Raw genomic sequence first — 17845 nt, 5'->3', positions numbered from 1 at the left:
TAGCTCCTTATCCTCTGGAGTCCGTTTCATCCCGGTAAAGACAGCTCCTGGATGACTGTCAGAATGAGATGCAACTTGGGGGTAAAGACGCTTTTCTGTATGTGACACAGAAATAACCTTAATGTCTAAATAAACCTGTACAAAATTTCCAGTCCAAACTAAAAAAGTTTACCTTCTATGCTACCAACAAACTGAAATGGAGTAAAAGAACAGTCTTACTTTAATCAAGTTCCAGCAAGAGGGCACACTGCTTTGGAAAGCATCTGTCTCAGCAGAAAACACAAGGGTGTGTGTAAAAGAATGTTTCTAGAAAATACCAAAGGCACCAAACAGAACCTTAACTTTGCCTTCCAATTCCCCTCGATGCCACTGCATACCCTGGGTGGGGAGGCTACTTCGTCCAGCTGACTTTGGGAATGTCATAATGCTCCATAAGGGTGTCCAAGTGTCTGTTGAAGTCCTCCACTCTCTGCTTGTGGGTTTTAGATGATTTCTTTAGGATCCTTTCCATTTGCCGCTTCTCCTGCATCTTCTCGAAGGCCGCCTGGGCCGGGGTTGCTTGTCCAGGCCTCGCCGCTTCTCCTCCTCGTTCTTTTTGCTCGTTCCCATCGCTTCCAGGAGTTTCGCCTTGTCTTTGTCCTTCTTTTTCTTCTTCCGCTTGGTTACACCGAGCTCTGCGATGCCTTTTAGTTTCTGGGGCCCCTTCTGAACCTGCTCGTAAGCCGCCATGATGCTTGCTTTTCCGTAGGTAAACTCAGTGACTGTATTTAGATAGAGGAATGGAACTAGGCATGGTGAGAGAAATTTTACTTTACCTGGTATTTTGTTAATTTTCATATTTTATTTTCATGGGGAAAATATACATATTTTTTTAATCAAGTGATAGCAATTCTTCTCTTCCTTCTCTCCTTGGGGCTCTGGGCAATATCTGAGGCTTCATGAACAATGCATGTATTGGTATATATTACACATATGGGATCTAGAAACTCCTTCAAAGATCAAGGCTGCAAAGAAATCACATTATATAGGAGTTCTGTGTCTACTAATTTGAGAGAAAAACACTGCATGGTTATTGGAGAAGAATCCATAGAACATTTAATTCTAGAAAACTTTAAAATAGCTAAGAGAGGATTCATTCAAGATTAAGTAGGTGGATAGATAGACATTGCTGATAAACAAGAAGAAACACATATATTCAATAGCTATCTAGATACATTAAAATATACATTACACATAAACATTACAAATTGTTTGTAATTTATATTTCTTGTGATCCGGCTTAGGCATCAGGTAGAAAAACCTGACAGGTCAGGGGCTGTGAGAACCATTGGCTGTCATTCTTTTAATGTGGTTAATGCTTCTGTCATTGAGACTCAGAAGTAGATAAAGAATTTAGTGAAGAACAAGCCTGGAACCACAGAATCTTACCCAGAATGGATCCAGTTCTGTCTCTACTTAAGTGGCCTCACATTCATGGGACTCTTTATTGAAGAGGAATAATTATTTATCTGCCTGCAGTTATCCATCTGCCCCTATTATCTCTTCAGTGAAACCTTTTAATACTACATGAGCCGCACATCAATTCCTAATAGTAGCAAAAGCACATATCTTGGCTTCCTCTGTAAAAACATCAATAACTCTAATAGTTAACTTCTTGTCACCCTTAGTACTCTCTTCCATATTAGGCCACAGAGAAAACTGTGGAGCAGGACTGAAAATCACGTAATCAACAATGTTTTCTTAGTTTTTGGGGTTTTATGACTGTCGATAGCAAACTAAGAAATCACCGGTTATCATTAACCAATCCGAATCCCAGGACCTGGGGACTTGGGGTTCTGTAGGAGCCTTGTAGGGTCTCTAAAGACTAGTGGGTCACTGTAGGATGGCAGTGACTTCTCGGATTGAAGTTGGCTCATAACCTTGCCCCTTTACCCACTCCTGCCCTGCCTACAGTTAGGATATGCCTGTGTCACAGGAATCCATAAGAGCAGTGTCCTTGCCTAAATTTAACTACGATAATAGAGAAAGAATCTCAGCAGAAAAATATGCTCACCCAATGCACCCTGTACCAAGGCAAGGTTCACTCTTGCTTCCTAGAATTTTGTGTTATTCTAATTTTACCTTTCGATTCCTGTCCCTACCAGGAGTAGGCCTGCCCCAACCAGTAAGAGTTGGCATTCCTCCTTCAGCTTGTGTAAACACAATTTTATGATTGTTTATGCATCAGATTAGTCTATTTTATTTATAACATAATAATGGTCACCATCTGTTGAGCTTCTACCATAGGCCAGGCACTTTCCACCATTCATTCATTGCTGATGGTGATGCAAAATGGTACAGCTCCTTTGTTAGACAGATTGGCAGTTTCTTACAACACTAAATATGCTCTTACCATATAAACCAGAAACCATGATTCTTAGTATTTACCCAAAGGAGTTGAAAACATGTCTACATGAAAACTTGCACACAGATGTTTATAGCACTATTATTCATAACTGCCAAAGATTGGAGCAACCAAGATGTTCTAGGAGTAGGTGAAAGGATAAATAAACTGTGGTAATCCAGACAAGGGAATATTATTCAATGCTAAAAAGAAATAAGCCTACCAAACCATCAAAAGACATGGATAAATCTTAAATGCGTATTTCTAAGTGGAAGAAGCCAAACTGAAAAGGCTACATATCATATGATATGATATGAAAGGCTATATCATATGATTCCAACTATAAACGACATTCTGGAAAAAAACAAAACTATGCAGACCACTAAAAAAAAAAGATTAATGATTTTCAGTGGTTGAGAGGAGGAAGGGATTAATAGAGCACAGAAGATTTGTAGGGCAGTGAAACTACTCTGTCTGCTACTATAATGATGGATATGTGTCATTATGAATTTGTCAAGACTTCATAGAATGGAGAAAAGCAAGAGAGAACCTTAGTGTAAGCTATGGACTTTGGGTAATAATGATGTGCCAATATTGGTTCATTGTAACAAATGTACCACTCTGGAGGGAGATTTTGACAGTCAGGGAGGCTGGGGGGAGGGAGAAGGAAGGGGAGGAGGAAGTATGTGAGAAATCTCTATACCTTTCACTCAGTTTTGCTGTGAACATAAAACTCCTCCAAAAAGTAAGGTCTATTTTTTAAAAAACTATTCATTCAAAATTTATTTTATTTACTCTATCCTAGTCATGGATTATTTAATCCCTAAGGATTTTTCCCCTAAGGATTTATAATCCTCTCCAATGGCCAAACTACTCAATTCATTTCAGCTAAATGCAATGAATAAAAGAAGTTCCAGAAAGGGAATATGAATCATTGAGATCAGTATGGTTCAGTGCATGTACCTGAGTTGGCCCATGTAGGAAGACTAAGTTGCATGTCACATCTATTCAACAGCCACAGTACAAACGCTCTCATCCCTTCAAAATACAAGAATGTCCAATATTATGTAGTGAACTTCTTGGAGCTCTCTGGAAATGACCGAGTCCTTACTCTACTCTTCTTACTAACCACATGTTTTGGAAAAACACCATTAGGGTGCAACTGGCATTGATATTTTCCAAATAAAACATTTATTTCTGAAAGTATAAATTGTCTTATTTTTCTGTTGTAAGCACTGGTTTTGTTGGCAAATGGAAATATGAGTTACAATTATTGTGGCAAGGCAGTTGGAGTGCCTGCGGTTTTCTTTTTCTTTTTCTTTTTCTTTTTCTTTTTCTTTTTTTTTTTTTTTCATATTTCCATAGGCTAGTGGCCACAGTGATGGCTTTCTCATCAAGCAGGAGTCCTAGCAACTCTCCAGGGACCTTCTGATAGACTTCTTGGCAACAGGACCCAGGCTCATGATGCAGATGTGCTACTTTAAGGTCTTTGAAAACTCTTCTCTTTCTCCACAGCTGTCCATATGCCATAGGGATTATAGTATTCATGCTGTATTTTTGTTACTACAGGTTTGACAAATAGTCATGTTTCACAGTATTATGCATGCATCACAGAGGATGTTTCAATCATGTACTGCTGCACAGCAAACCACTCCCCAAAAATCAGTGGCTTGAGACAATACTGATTTTTCCTGTCTCATGATTCTATGGGTTGTCTGGGCACTCCTGTTCATTAGTTAGGTCCCCCATGTAGTTGCATTCAGCTGAAAAAAATTACTCTCCATGTGGTCTTAGGATCTCTTTCCAGATCTGACTTGTGGGTCCCAAGAGGGCAAGCTTCAGTGTGTAAGCACTTCATCAAACTTCTGCTTACATCACATCTGCTAATGTTCCATGGTCCAAAGCAAGTCACATGGCCAAGCCCAAGGATTATACAAGGGCATCAATAGCAGGAGGTGTGATTCTGTGGTGGCTGTCCATGTAACAGTCTACCCAGAGGGAGGAAAAAATAATTATCTGATTGAATGGATTTAGTTTAGGAACAAAGACATTAAATATAAAAACAATGGTTGGACATATAAGGGCCTAATATCAATAATAACTAATATACAAATATTTCATGTTTACTATTCCACTTTACCCTCATTCCAACTTTACAAGATTAGTACCTTTACAAATCCTTATTTTATGGACCACAGAACCAATGCTCAGATATGGAAGCCAGCAGTAAAAGGTAGGGTTCAGGGTGAGAATCCAGTAAGTACAATTCCAAAGTTCATGCTCTTAATCCCCATATTATCATACTTTGAAATGGATGGTATAGAGGTCCCCAGTGTAGTGACAGTGGCATGTCTTTTAAAAATTACTCTTTAACTTTAAATTGAAGTCAATCACCCCAAGTCCCAAACTAGTGAGTCAGAATGGCTTCCTGTCAACAAAGCCCTCTGCTGAGCAGACTTCTATTCTCCTTGTCCAATTCACCTGACTTCGGGTGACACATACCTAGATACAGTTCCCTCTCATTTAGGGTAGAACACAACCTGGCCAGCCACCGCCGCTTCAGAGCCTGGCACTAGGCTCCTCTGTGGAGGAAGCAGAACAGCACAGTAGGAAAAACACCAGTTAGACCACCCAGCAGCATGATCTGACACCAGTCACTTAACCTCCCTTGGACTGTTTCTTCAGCTTAAAAAAGAGGCTAATAACAGTGTCTGCTTCAGGGAGTTTAGGGCAAGATTAAATTAGATAAAGCTTACAAGGAACTCAACTGCAATCTCTAGTACATAAATAGATGGTAACTATTGTTATTAAGATTAAGTGCTTTTCAGAACTTCTTTGGAAGTCACCTTTTCCTTGCTAGTCATATACTTTGAGAGAAGCATTTCTGGGGCTTTATCATTCCTGTGGCGATCCTTCTAAGGATAATCAGCAGAAACATGTAGATTCTATATTAGCTTATTTATAAGAAATAATCAAAGAAAAGTTTTAAGGAAGCTACTTGATTGACTTGGCCAGGAAAAAGAAAAAAAGAAAAAAACAGGCAACGTGATTCTCAGAAGTATGCAAACCATGTTTCCAAAGTCATATATTATATATCCTGTCTGTTTGTATGTCAGCTCAACCTCTGTACTAAGGGTAATAAAAACAAATCACATGGGTGAAGAATCACATGGAAATGCATTCTTTTAAATCTAATATTTTACTTAATTTTATGTATTATTGCTAAAAGAAGAAAAATTCAAAAACAAGTACTGAGTCTAATGTTTAAAGACACATAAACACTTTGTAGATTTTCTCATGTATTTTACAAGACTAGCATTCCTCACATTGCTACAATTGTGCACAACTAGAGTTCCACATGTATGATGAGCATTGTGTGAAGTTTACAAAATGAAGGTGCCTAGGGAAGTATTTTGTGTCACGTACAAACTCTTCTGGTCCCTTTAAACACTATCACAAGCAAAAGGAAGTCATGAAAGATATGAAAGCAGAATAATGCCCACAAATAATCTTCACAATTCCCTGTTGCTTACGGAAATCAAGGTCCTCTAAAGAGTTGAAGGATGGTTTAGGAAACTTTTATATAAAGTGGGAAATGTAAGTATCCATTCAAATGTCTCTTTTTCTAAAACATGAAAATTTCAGTCTTCTCAATAAGGTCTGTTTTGAATTTTTTTTCACTTTCACGCACCTTGAACAAATAATGAAAGCAATTGAGACATCCTGGTATAGAAGGAAAAGCGAGAGCTGAATCTGCTGGAACTAACTGCAAACTCCACATTCATCCACTTGCTAGTTTAGTGACCAAGAGTGAGTCCCTTTATCTGTAAAAATGAGAATCATAATTCCTCCTTTGAGAATTGACGTGAGAATTATATGAGTCATTGTGGATGAAAATGCTTGGTACACCATTTGGCACAGAACAGGCATTTATTAAATGTTTATTTTGTTCTGCCTTCTTAATAGGCTTTTCTTTCTTAACACCAATTACCTTCAAATCTGCACATTAGAAAAAAAGTCCTTGTTAAAAGCCTTAGTCATTGGCAAAATATAAGCTTTTACCTAAAAGCTCTACATTAAGGGATTAAATTCTTTGCAAACCTTAACAGAGAAATTAACAGTTGCCTTCCAAACATGGAGCACATGAACTAATCATACAGTTCACCAGTACCTACCATCATGCTTCTAGAATGAATCATTAGATTTTACATTATGTGCATAACCAGGAACATAATAAAAGCCAACTAATACTTTTTAGGAGTACAACAGTTGATGCAAAAGTGCATTTGCTGCCAAGAAGGCCTCGTGAGCTTCATCCATCCTCTACAAAAAAAAAAAAAAAAAAAATCACAAGATACCAATCACCCTTTCTCTCAGTTTTTCCAGGTATGGATCAGTTGGGTCATTAGCACACAGAGCTTTTCAATGCCCCCATTTACAGAAGGAGAGACAGTTGCTAGAAGGCCTGGAACCCATTCTCCTGATTCTCAGTCCACTGCACGATATGCACTAAGTCCCTCTATAAGCAGCCTTCAATCCTTTTTGTTAACTTAGGCGCAGAAGAGGGAATAGTATAGTGTAATGAATATTGTGGATTAGCAGTATTTTTTTTTTTCCAAACTGCTAGTTGCCATCCATTAGTCTGCCTTGAAATCAACTTAGGGAGTCAAGATTGGCATTTCTTAATGGAGTGGCATATCCTAGAGTAGCAATGAATTGCACAGCAAATACTAAAATAGAATCTATCAGGGCATCCCATTGTCTTGTGAATCTTTTATCTCAGGTAGATATGAATGCAACTGTGTGTACGTGTGAATTGAATTTTAGAGTAGAGTTTATCAAACAGCTTGGAAAACACTGTTCTGGCACACCTTTCTGTACCTCTGACATTGAGACACTAGATACAATATTTCCCAGAATCCCTCCAGAAAAGACTCCAGGTGTAATTTGGGTTTTGCCAGTTAGATGCCCATGTATGAGATCTGGAAAATGACAGTGGTAATGCCTCTACTCCACAGCTATTTCTGTTGGCAAGCACGTGGTGGGCACTTGTGGATTTCTGTGGCATCCTTGGCAGAGGATGCAGCATACAGTCACAAGACGCGTGGATTCTGAGAGGCAAGGCACAAGGCATCCATTTCCTGTTGGTCCAGATGGCAGCAGGAAATGGATTTAGCAGGAGAGGAGGCACCATAAAAGTGGTAGCTTCCAGATCTTGGTAGTATCAATGAGATTCTGGATCCTCTGGTGTTCTGACTACAGAAGTAGCAGCAATCTTGGTGGTTTCATTCTATGATGTGCCTTTGGGAATTGCTGTGGAAAACTCAACCTCAAGTCTATTCTTCAGCCCTCACATGATTCTGCAAGCCACTTAATACCCTATAATAAATCCTTTCTTGGTTAAGCTACTTGGAGTAGTGTCTATTCTGTGCTCTACACTGTTAAAACTAACAGGAAATGGAAAAATAGAATAAAATCTTCTTTTGGTACTCAACACTATACTGGAACCTAGTTATGAATCTTAACAGAGAATTCTGAAAAGAAGGAAAAACCCAAATAATTTAAAGTCATAGATATTTGGGGAGTTTTTGTTGTCGTTCTGGTTTTTGTGGGTCCTATACCACCATCAAGTGATCAATAAACAATTGTTCATGGATTTAAAAAAACACACACACAATGGAAAAATACCAAATGGCTTCATACTTTCGTAACTAGTTGCAAGGAGAATGAATGAATCTGTCTGAACTAAGACCGTAAAAAGGGGTCCTGGAAAGATCCTGAGATGGGGATATGGAGGCAGGGGGTTTGTTGAATTGCATGCTCAGGATGAAACCTGTAAGAAAGTCAGAAAGCAGGACTAAGCAGAGGAAGCAGTTGAAGTGTGATGCAGGTGCCACGAAGGCCTTGGCTGATCTCATGGGCAGGGAGACAGGGGCAGGGAGGTGTAGTTCTGAATCTGACATGACCCTTCAGGGTGGTCCTGAATTCAGGCAAGGCCAGGTCTTTGTAGCCCCACATTGACCAGTCACTAGATATAAATTGCCTTTGGGAAAAGTCTGTAACCCAGGATGAGGTAGCTCCCTTCAGTAAGAGCAAGTCCTTGCAAGGAACTCAGCCATGGTTTGTCAAGAGCCAACAGCTCTGGGAAGCTGAAGAAGGAGCACTTTGGTCCTAAAGGGGGGACCTGCGTGGTGAATCACAGCATCTTCTCAGAGCCCAGAGAGGTGTAAGTGAGGGAGAGAAAATGAGGCATAAACTATTGTGGTATTAATGTGGAAGGAAAGAGTAGACAGATAAGAGAAAAGATAGGAGGTAGAGTAGAAAGGGCATTGTGATTTATCAGCTATGGGAGGAGGGAGAGGGACAAGTCAGAGTTCCCTCCCTTGACCCTGCCTTGGACATTTGAGCAGATGCCAGGCTGTTGGCTGAGGCAGGGAGCCCAGGAGAGTAATAAGTTATCAGTGAGAAGAGGATGGAGGCAGAAATTATAAATTCACTATTGCCTATGTAGAGTTTGAGATATCTGTAGGATATAACAACATTCACTGAGCACTTGCAACATCCACGTTCTAAGCTACTCATCATACATCGACTCATTCAATCCTTATATAAGGATTCCTTGGGCAGCCCCAGTTGGCTCAGTGGTTTAGTGCCACCTTCAGCCTAGGGCCGGGTCCTGGAGACCCAGGATCGAATCCCACGTTGGGTTCCCTGCATGGAGCTTGCTTCTCCCTCTACCTGTGTCTCTGCTTCTCTCTCTCTGTGTCTATCATGAATAAATAAATAAAATTTAAAAAAAATATATATATATGGATTCCTCATTGACTCATAGACAAAACTAGTCTTGCTATTCCTATTTTAGTCTTGAAGCACATGGGTTTTCAAGTGGTTAATTACCTGGCCTGAATTACTCAGCAGACTTTATATTTGAACCCAAGTCTATCTTGCTCAATTCTTACAGGTGTCCTCTCCACACCATCCTACAGATGATAAGAGAAGGACAGGAATCTGATCTAGACAGATAACAGCTGGCATCATCACTGTATAGATGGTCATCAAAGCCACAAGAATAGGTGGAACTAGTTAGTGGTATTGACAATAATGTATTTGCTAACATGCAGTGAGTACTCTCCACGTGCCAGGATATCTTTTAAATGCTACATTATTTAATCCTTAGAGCAATCTTGTAAGGGCATAGGTTCTTAGGACTACAATAACAAAATCCCAAAAACTGTGTGGTTTAAACAACATAAACGTGTTGTCACAGAGGTTTGGAGGCCAGATATCTGAGATACCAGCTGAAACAATAGAAGCAGAAACAGAGGGAAGTTGAGTCTTCATGACATCAAAGGAAACCAGGATGTATAGGACAAGCAAGAGCATCCAGCCATGAGAGCCTCACTGTATCCTGCATTTGGCAGTTGTTGGACCGTCAACTACATTCTGGTTTTTGAGATGTTAACTGATCCTCACTGAGTTCTGACTATGAGGTCAAGATTCCCACCCACACTTATATCCATACTTCTCCTTACTTTAAACTTTCATTTCACTTCTGCTTCTTATAACCTTAAAATAATTTGACTTAAGCACCCAGAGAGGCAGGGGGATAGAAATGAGTGAAATGCCGCATCATAGAAGCTAATGGGAAAGAATGGTTGAAGAAGGAAATGGTCAATTGTATCAAATGTTACAGAAAGACCAAGATAAGCATATTAAAACTAACAGAGGTTTGCTAACAAAAAAATGTGAGAGCTGGGTGAGTGGAGACCAAAGCCATGGATGGTGGCAGGAACCAGTTGACCAGAAAGACAGCCACAGAAACCACTTTCAAGTACCTTGACTCTGAAGAAAAAGAGGGAGGTATGGCCCTACACAGATATTGTTGCAGAGTAGAGGGACTGATTTAAATGAATACATTTAAATGCAGAGGGCAAGGAGGCATAAACAAACATGAGGTTGAAAACACTTTGGAGAGAGGACAACTGACGGGTGAAGTTGCTGAGGATTTGAGCAGCTGGGTGGAAGGAAGAGTCAGAGACAGGAATGGGGAAGGAGACAGTGATGGGTGTGCACACACAGCAGGCTATTTTAGGATCTGATATTGAAGATATTTCCTGTAATGACTTCTATTTTGTGGATGAAATAGGAGACGAGATTATGTGCTGACAGTGAAGAAAGAGACAGGTTAAGAGCCTTGAGGAAGTGAAGAAGATTTGCAACAGTCATTTTGGAAAATGGCAGTGAGCTCTAACTGGAAAAGTGTGAAAGATTACCAGTTAGTACAGAGGGCTCAGGTGAGACCACAGGCTTGAGTTTGGCATGCCCACCTGTGATTTCGTCCAACTTCATCTGGCATGGAGGGAAAAGCAGCAGAAACATTGTTAGTTGGGATTAATTGAAATCTGAGGGGAAAGGGGCTAGGGCACAAGGAGTTCAAGGTGTTGGGAAAAGAAATAATTGAAGAAAGGAACCAGAGTTTCTAGACAGACCCCAGATGGCAAGGCTACTAAAGAGAAAATATGAGAACCAAGGAGACTCAAAGAATAGCTGTGTAGGAGTAAGAGATAGAAGTCTGCAATAAGACTTTACGGAAATTTGAAGATTCCAGAGGTGGAGAAGTTGTAAGTGATTAGAAAATCCTAAATTTGACCATGTTTCATAGATGGGTGCTGTGTGCCTGTCCAGCTTCTCTTCCTTTGGGGAGCTTTCCTTCCGTCATTGCTGAACAGATCACCCCAGAACCTCACCTCACTTCACCTCTGCTGCAGAAGGGTTGGCATGGGATGCAGGCCAGTGAGTTCATCCCCTGGCTAAAGTGCTTAGTTCAGGGATGAGTACATGACTAAGAAAAGATGATCACACTATTCTTTTCTGACATCCCTTCCCTGAATGTTGGAGGTGGACAGTCTCCCATTTTCTAAGCTCATGAGTTGTAAAGACCATGTAGCTACTTGTGACCAACTTTCTTGGCAGCATGGAGGAACCACCTCCAGAAGGAGAAAGTGAGACCAACATGCAAAGATAAGCAATCAAGGAGAAATGAAAGATGGGTAGAATCAAGAAAAATCCAAATAGCAATTTGAAAGTGCTAGATCTAGCCATGCTGAAGCTAGTCTACCCTCTGAATCTTTCCAATGAGCACCACCCCCGCCCCCGCCACCACCACCAATTCTCTGGCTTTAGGTAGTCTAAATTGGATTACTATAAAACTGCAATCTAAGGTTTAAGTAACTGAAACAAAAGGAGGTAAAGGTCTGAGGGTCAAGGTCAAGAAAGCCAAGGAACTAAAGACAGAGTGTTGTATGAGTTTTCCTTATGGACACTAAAGTCATCCAAGATGAAGGCAGTATTTAGTGGGGGTGAAGAAGACACCTCTGAACCACCTGCAACGGTCTTAAGTAGGAATAAGAGACAGGATGTTAGTAGGTAACTACAATGAGGGCAAGAAGAAAGTTATATATCAGTCAGCAGGAGCCTCAAATGAGCAATGGTTTTCATACAAAAGTGCGGGCATAACAGTATGGAGGCTGCATAGGGGAGAGAGAAGTGTCCAAACCCCACTTACTGACGAGAAGCTAAATGGAGCTGTGCATACAGTGGGCAGAGCCTTCCTCATCCAAGGTTATATAGCCACGAAATGCTTCCCAGTGAAAAATAAAGTCCACTTCTAAGTACTAAGTATTATAACAATATAAATAACAGACACCCTTTAACCACTTTTCAGCCCACCACACCTTGACCTTGAAACACTCACTGATCATCTGTAAGACTAGAAGGTAGAACAGAAAATTTAGATAGCTCAGGCTTAATTCTTTTTTTCTTCCAAATTGAGGTTTTTATGCATACATTTAAATGTCTCAGACAATGACCAGAATAATAATCTCAAAGGCAATTATCACTCAAGTGTATTCGGTAGGAGAGTTAGTGTTAAATATTTTAAAGCTCTATTTAGAAAAATCTCATCAGCCTAACACATTTTATTGGCCAACATAAAATATACATGGATATTATGGAAGAACAAAATCTAACACAAAAATGTGAGGCTGGGCTGCCAACTCCAGAGTGAATGCCACAGAGAGAAAGCCAATAATCAACTGGCATTTCAACAAGAAGGGAGATGGCTTTATTAGGGATTTCAATTTGTCCAAATGACAAATAGTTAATGTGCATATGGCCTATATACATAGGCAGAACTTACCTTTCTTATGCCATGTAGTCTTTCTGCCAGAAATGGAAAAAAAATTATGACAGTTGATGTTTTTTTCTTAAAGATTTTATTTATTTATTCATGAGAGACATAAAGAGAAAAAGGCAGAGACACAGGCAGACGGAGAATCAGGTTCCATGCAGGAAGCCCGATGTGGGACTCAATCCCAGGACTCAGGGATCACATCCTGAGCCAAAGGCAGATGCTCAACCGTTGAGCCACCCAGGCATCCTGACAGTTGATGTTTTTAAAGTGATGTTGTCAAAAGTGTCTTTGAAGAGTGTAGAAGATGAATTTACGGAGAAAAGAAATGAAGTTCATTAAAGATTGTATTTGGAAAATGAAAACAGAGGGAAGGTATAAAAACAATCCCTGCATCTATAAACACCTCCACCTTTCCATGGTGTGGATGAAGCAGAGCTATTCAGCAATTCAGGCCTCCAGAGACCCACATGGAAAAATCGCTTCCTCCACTCTGGGTGAATGTGGCTTCGAGCAGCAGCCACTGTATCTCTGGATCATGTGAGGGGTCTCCAGAGACTGCAGGCCTTCTGCTGGGAAAATACAAGGCCACCTCTCCTGCCTGTTGCAAATCTAGCTCATGTCCTCAATCAGGGCTGTGCAGGTATGTGTATTCTATCATAAATACTATCTCATACTGTCCTTGCACAAGAGGAAGAGGCTGGGTGACCATGATCCATCCCCCAGGGAACACATTCTTGATCACTCTCCCTCTGTGTGATCTGTCATTCGAACTCTAAGTGTCAAATACATTTCCTTTCCTCTAGAATTTGTTTTTCCTCTTAATTTTGGCTCTAATCTATTTTCCCTTTCCCTTAATCAGACCCTAGTGCTTTCTTTAGAGACTCTTAAAAAAATTCCACATGGCAAAAATAAGATAATCACCCCCAAAACGTAAAAATTTCTGTCAATAAAGTTAAGAATACAGTTTCCTGAAAAAATACTTGTGGAATAGAAATTTAAAAAGAAGGCAGAAAGCGATGGAAATTCATAATAAAACCCCGATCCTTAAAAAGTACTCTTGCCGTCAGTACATGTGACATATTGGGGAATAAACCTGTGCAGGATTCCTTCATTTTATAAGGTTTCACATTAAAGGTTTCATTCTTAAAGGACAGAGACCAACCCTATTCAAACATGAAAAATTACCACCAAAGGCAATCTGGCAGCAACATTTAAAGCACGTAAGTTTCCTATAGGACCTCAGACCTATGTATGTTTTATCCAAATAATTAGGTATACTGCTTTTTAAAGAAATCATATGGGTAGCAATCATGAATCTCAGTCACTTTTCGGACATCCTCAGTCCCTTATGGGGGCAATTTTCACCAGGATCACAGGATCTCAGAAGAAGCAAGAGGAGCGTGGAATAACAGAGAAGGCACAGCCTTTGATTCAGAGCCAATGTGGTAAGACTGTTGGTTCAATCACCACCAATTGCGATCTCAGAGTAGGTAACACCTTCTGAGCCCCAGGGAGGTTGTAAAATGAAGCATTAAAGCTTCTCCATGTGGCTATTATGAGAATTAAATTGGGTAGTAAAGCCCCTAACTTATAAAAGGAATCCCATAAATGTTAATTCCCAATTGCCACTGCCCATCTAGATATTCAATCTACTGGAATCCTTCTGGGTCCCATAGTGCTAGCAAATAAAATAATAGGTGTTTTTAGTGTGAAACATTTACCTACAGCTGGAACCTCTGAGATCTTCTTTTGCAAATGATGGATTCTCACTCCATCATCAAAGTATATGCTATTCACACACTGATCACATTTCAAAGGTTTGGGGAATTTGTGAAATCAACAGTTGCATCCCATCTCTTAGCTCCACTTCCCCCAAGAGAGATGGTATTTAATGAAGAAGTTTTAAGTGGCTCTGTGTGTGCCTCTCTCCTCTAGGCGGCACATCTTGGAGGCAGGCACAGGTGACAAAATAATGCTGATGTGAATGGATCAGTCTTTCAAGACATCTGATGATTTCATAGTCAGGAAGTGCAAGACTGGTCATGTTCAAGCCCAGCATCTTGGAAATCACCTCTCTGAAGTCCACCAGCTGCAGTATCAAACACACACATTAAGGGTGAGGACTACTGCTAGTCCAAACAAACAAACAATTAAAAAAAAAACCCTGTGGAAAACCCAGGTGTGCATGAGGTAGGTAAATTACTCACCATCTTTAACCTTAAAATAAGAAGGCACATCTACTAAATTACCTCTAAAATGCTTTCAGTGATTTCATAACTTCTTTTCTGATGAGCCAATTAGTGTAGCATTGGCTACCAAGTCAAGAATCTCAGGTAAGCAACCATGAATGAGATGCTCCATATTCTCACTTTCAGGTGGGAATAACCATATATCTACTTCCCAGGGATGTTCTAAAATTTGGATCAACTGAAACAATGACTATGTATGTGTTCTGCATACTAAGAAGTGCTTTACGAAGGGTGTGGTTGTGTCCATGGGTGATAAGTACCTACCCACTGGAATTTTATTTATTTTTTTAAAGACTTAATTTATTCATTCATGAGAGACACAGAGAGTGAGACGGGCAGAGGGAGAAGCAGTCTTCATTCCATGCAGGGAGCCTGACTTGGGACTCGATCCCAAATCCCCAGGACCACATCCTGGGCTGAAGGCAGCGCTAAACGACTGAGCCACCCAGGCTGCCCTGGAATTTTTTTTTTTTAAGATTTTATTTATTTACTCATGAAAGACAGAGAGACAGAGAGAGAGAGGCTGAGACACGGCAGAGGGAGAAGCAGGCTCCATGCAGGGAGCCCAACGTGGGACTCGATCCTGGGTCTCCAGGATCACGCCCTGGGTTGAAGGCAGGCACTGAACCACTGAGCCACTTGGGCTACCCTGCACTGGAATTTTAACTAAGCATGGAACTTTTTTTTTTTTTAAGACTTATTGATTGACTGATTGATTTTAGAAAAAGAGAGCACATGCATGAGGGAGAGGAGAGGGACAGATGGAGAGAGAATCTCAAGCAGACTCCATGCTGAGCGTGAAGCCTGATGTGGGGCTCAATCTCACAACTGTGAGATTATGCAAGAGCCATAAGCAAGAGTCAGACACTTACCTGACTTGAGCCACCCCTATGCATGGAATCTCTTAAACTAAAAGAACAAAGGGCAAGAAAGTCTTAGCTGATAATGACCAGATCACATCACATAAACAGCCTCCTTCACAACCCATAACAACCATCCATCACGAGAGGAAAAATGAAGAGGTAAGGGGTTGGAGACAGTGGATGAAGATGTACCTCATACCCCTTCAAATTCTCGTAGACTGGTTGCTGTGATTCTGTGCAAAAGTGGAAGCAGGTAAGTCAGGGCTATCTGGGTAACCTCTTGCTAGAGGTACCTTCCATTTTAGAAAAGATGCAATCCAACAGATGTTCCCTCCAGGAAAACTGCCTTCCAAACATTTTCACCATGTGTTCATTCACTTCCCAACCTCCTTCCTATGCTGAGTCCAATTTAGGGAACATAATACTCTCTCCAGCCTAATGTCCCTGATGAAAAAGTTCCCCTCAAACTTTTCTCCACTTTCAAATACAGTCAAAGCTCTTAATTCCTGGGAGGTTTCCCTCTGAGAATACGCACTTTATAGTTTAGCCTTCCTCAACTTTGCCTGACACATGAGCCAAAGCAGAGGCAGTCAAAGAGAAAAAAATATCCTAGGATCAGAGTCCACTCCCTGCCCTTTTCAGCTTCAGAAAGAGAGGGAGATAAAAGCCAAAAGCAATGGGGGTCAGGCTGCCCAGTACAGTCTCTTTATGACTGACCTCCCGATGTGCTCACCAGATAAAACTCTCCTCCTTGCAACCAGCCAGCGAGTACTGTTTTATGGCTTACATCTGGGCTAGATTGGCCATCGAGTCTGAGTGCCACTGTTTCAGAGTTGGGACTGTTTCCTGCCACTGATCTCTCCTGGAGATAAGCTTTCCATCCTAAGGTTGAAGCCTGGGATGATGCAAACTTCAGAGGCCATCAGTGAACATAATCAAAACCTCTCCACTACCAGAACCTGGCTCTCCATAAGCTTTCCACTGCTTTGATGAGAACGTCTTTTTGTTTCCTAAGATTTGTGTCATGAAAATGTGAATTGCTTTTCTTAGCAGAATAAATCATAATGGTTATTTTAATTCTAAAAAGATGCTAGAGGGCAAGCAGATACATTGGAATGATAAAGCAAGCTTTGTAAATTGTTTTTGAAGAAACCTATGAATAATTATCTAGCTTTCGAATTGTCCTCTTTCCTAAACAAGATTTCACCCCCAGATTTCTACCCACCTGCTTTTCTCTCCTTTCTACTTCTTCCAGAGATTTTTTTAGTGTCTTCATTTCGCTGGTTACCACTTCTATCATGTTCTTGGCTCTCTCTTTATCCTCCTGAGCCTCGCGCTCTGTGGTATCCAGTTCTGACTTGACAGACGTTAGCTTTTTCTCAGCTTTCTCCTTCATCTTCTCAAGTTTGTCTCTCGATTTATTTAGATCTTCAATGGCTTTGGTCTGTTCCAAAGTTTTAATCTAAGAAATCAAGGGAATGCTAATAATTTTTTTCATATTTGTTTATGACAATTGTATCAACAGGATAAACTAGAAGTCAATGAGATTCATTTAATAACTTTTTATGAATTAAGAATGGAATCCATCCCAGTTAAACAGACTTTGTTAAGCATACACACTGGACAAACATGTCTTAAGGCAGTTACAGTTTATCAACATGTCAGAGGACCATTATTTGGAAAATCAATGAGACAAATGGTAGCATGATTCTGGGGTTAAATATTAAAATAACGTCTGCTGGTACTTATACAGACTCTCATGAGCTCCATAGGCAAAAGCAACTTGTACTTTTGGCCCTACCAAAGGGTCATCCCTGGCATAGAAACACTACAACAGTAAAGTATCTCCCCTCCAAGTAGTCTATGACAAGGAAGCTCATCTAAAATCCCCTCAGTAAGTCTTCATTACTGATGTAAGGAAAACTTAGAACAGTGATATTTCAGAAGGTCTTCTGAGTTTACCAATGAGTATGGAAGGCTTGAGGCAGCCATAGCATTCCACTGCAAACAAGGGGGGAGGGGTCTCTCTCTAGGAAACTGTCCCAGGATCTTAAAGCCAAAACAAAGAGCATCCTGGAGCATGAGGTACATTTTCTTTATTAGCTTAGTATTTAAATTTTTGCCACATCTGCTTACAAAAAGAATTTGAATTTGAATT

At 40.4% G+C, this 17845-nt stretch overlaps 1 protein-coding gene and 1 pseudogene across 10 annotated transcripts in view; both read right to left on the bottom strand.

The window, feature by feature from the left end:
- Nucleotides 1-202: 202 nt before the first annotated feature.
- LOC121484356 lies at nt 203-14429 on the bottom strand (annotated as a pseudogene).
- CCDC170 (coiled-coil domain containing 170) overlaps nt 6356-17845 on the bottom strand; it is a 103027-nt gene continuing 91537 nt past the window's right edge. For 8 of the 10 annotated variants that reach the window (XM_041743516.1, XM_041743515.1, XM_041743522.1 and 5 more), the window contains 2 exons: nt 16913-17149; nt 14455-14664 (listed from right to left, as the gene is read on the bottom strand). In XM_041743516.1, coding sequence (XP_041599450.1) covers nt 14464-14664; nt 16913-17149 — 438 coding nt within the window. In that variant the 3' untranslated portion in view covers nt 14455-14463. Of the gene's footprint in view, nt 6707-14454; nt 14665-15696; nt 15734-16912; nt 17150-17845 lie in introns of those variants that run through there. The other 2 variants (XM_041743520.1, XM_041743519.1) reach the window with 2 other exon arrangements.

Source organism: Vulpes lagopus, chromosome 2, assembly GCF_018345385.1.
Source record: "Vulpes lagopus strain Blue_001 chromosome 2, ASM1834538v1, whole genome shotgun sequence".
NCBI lineage: Eukaryota > Metazoa > Chordata > Mammalia > Carnivora > Canidae > Vulpes > Vulpes lagopus.
The sequence above is the reverse complement of the archived record's forward strand: the minus strand, read 5'-3'. Positions and strand labels throughout refer to the sequence as shown.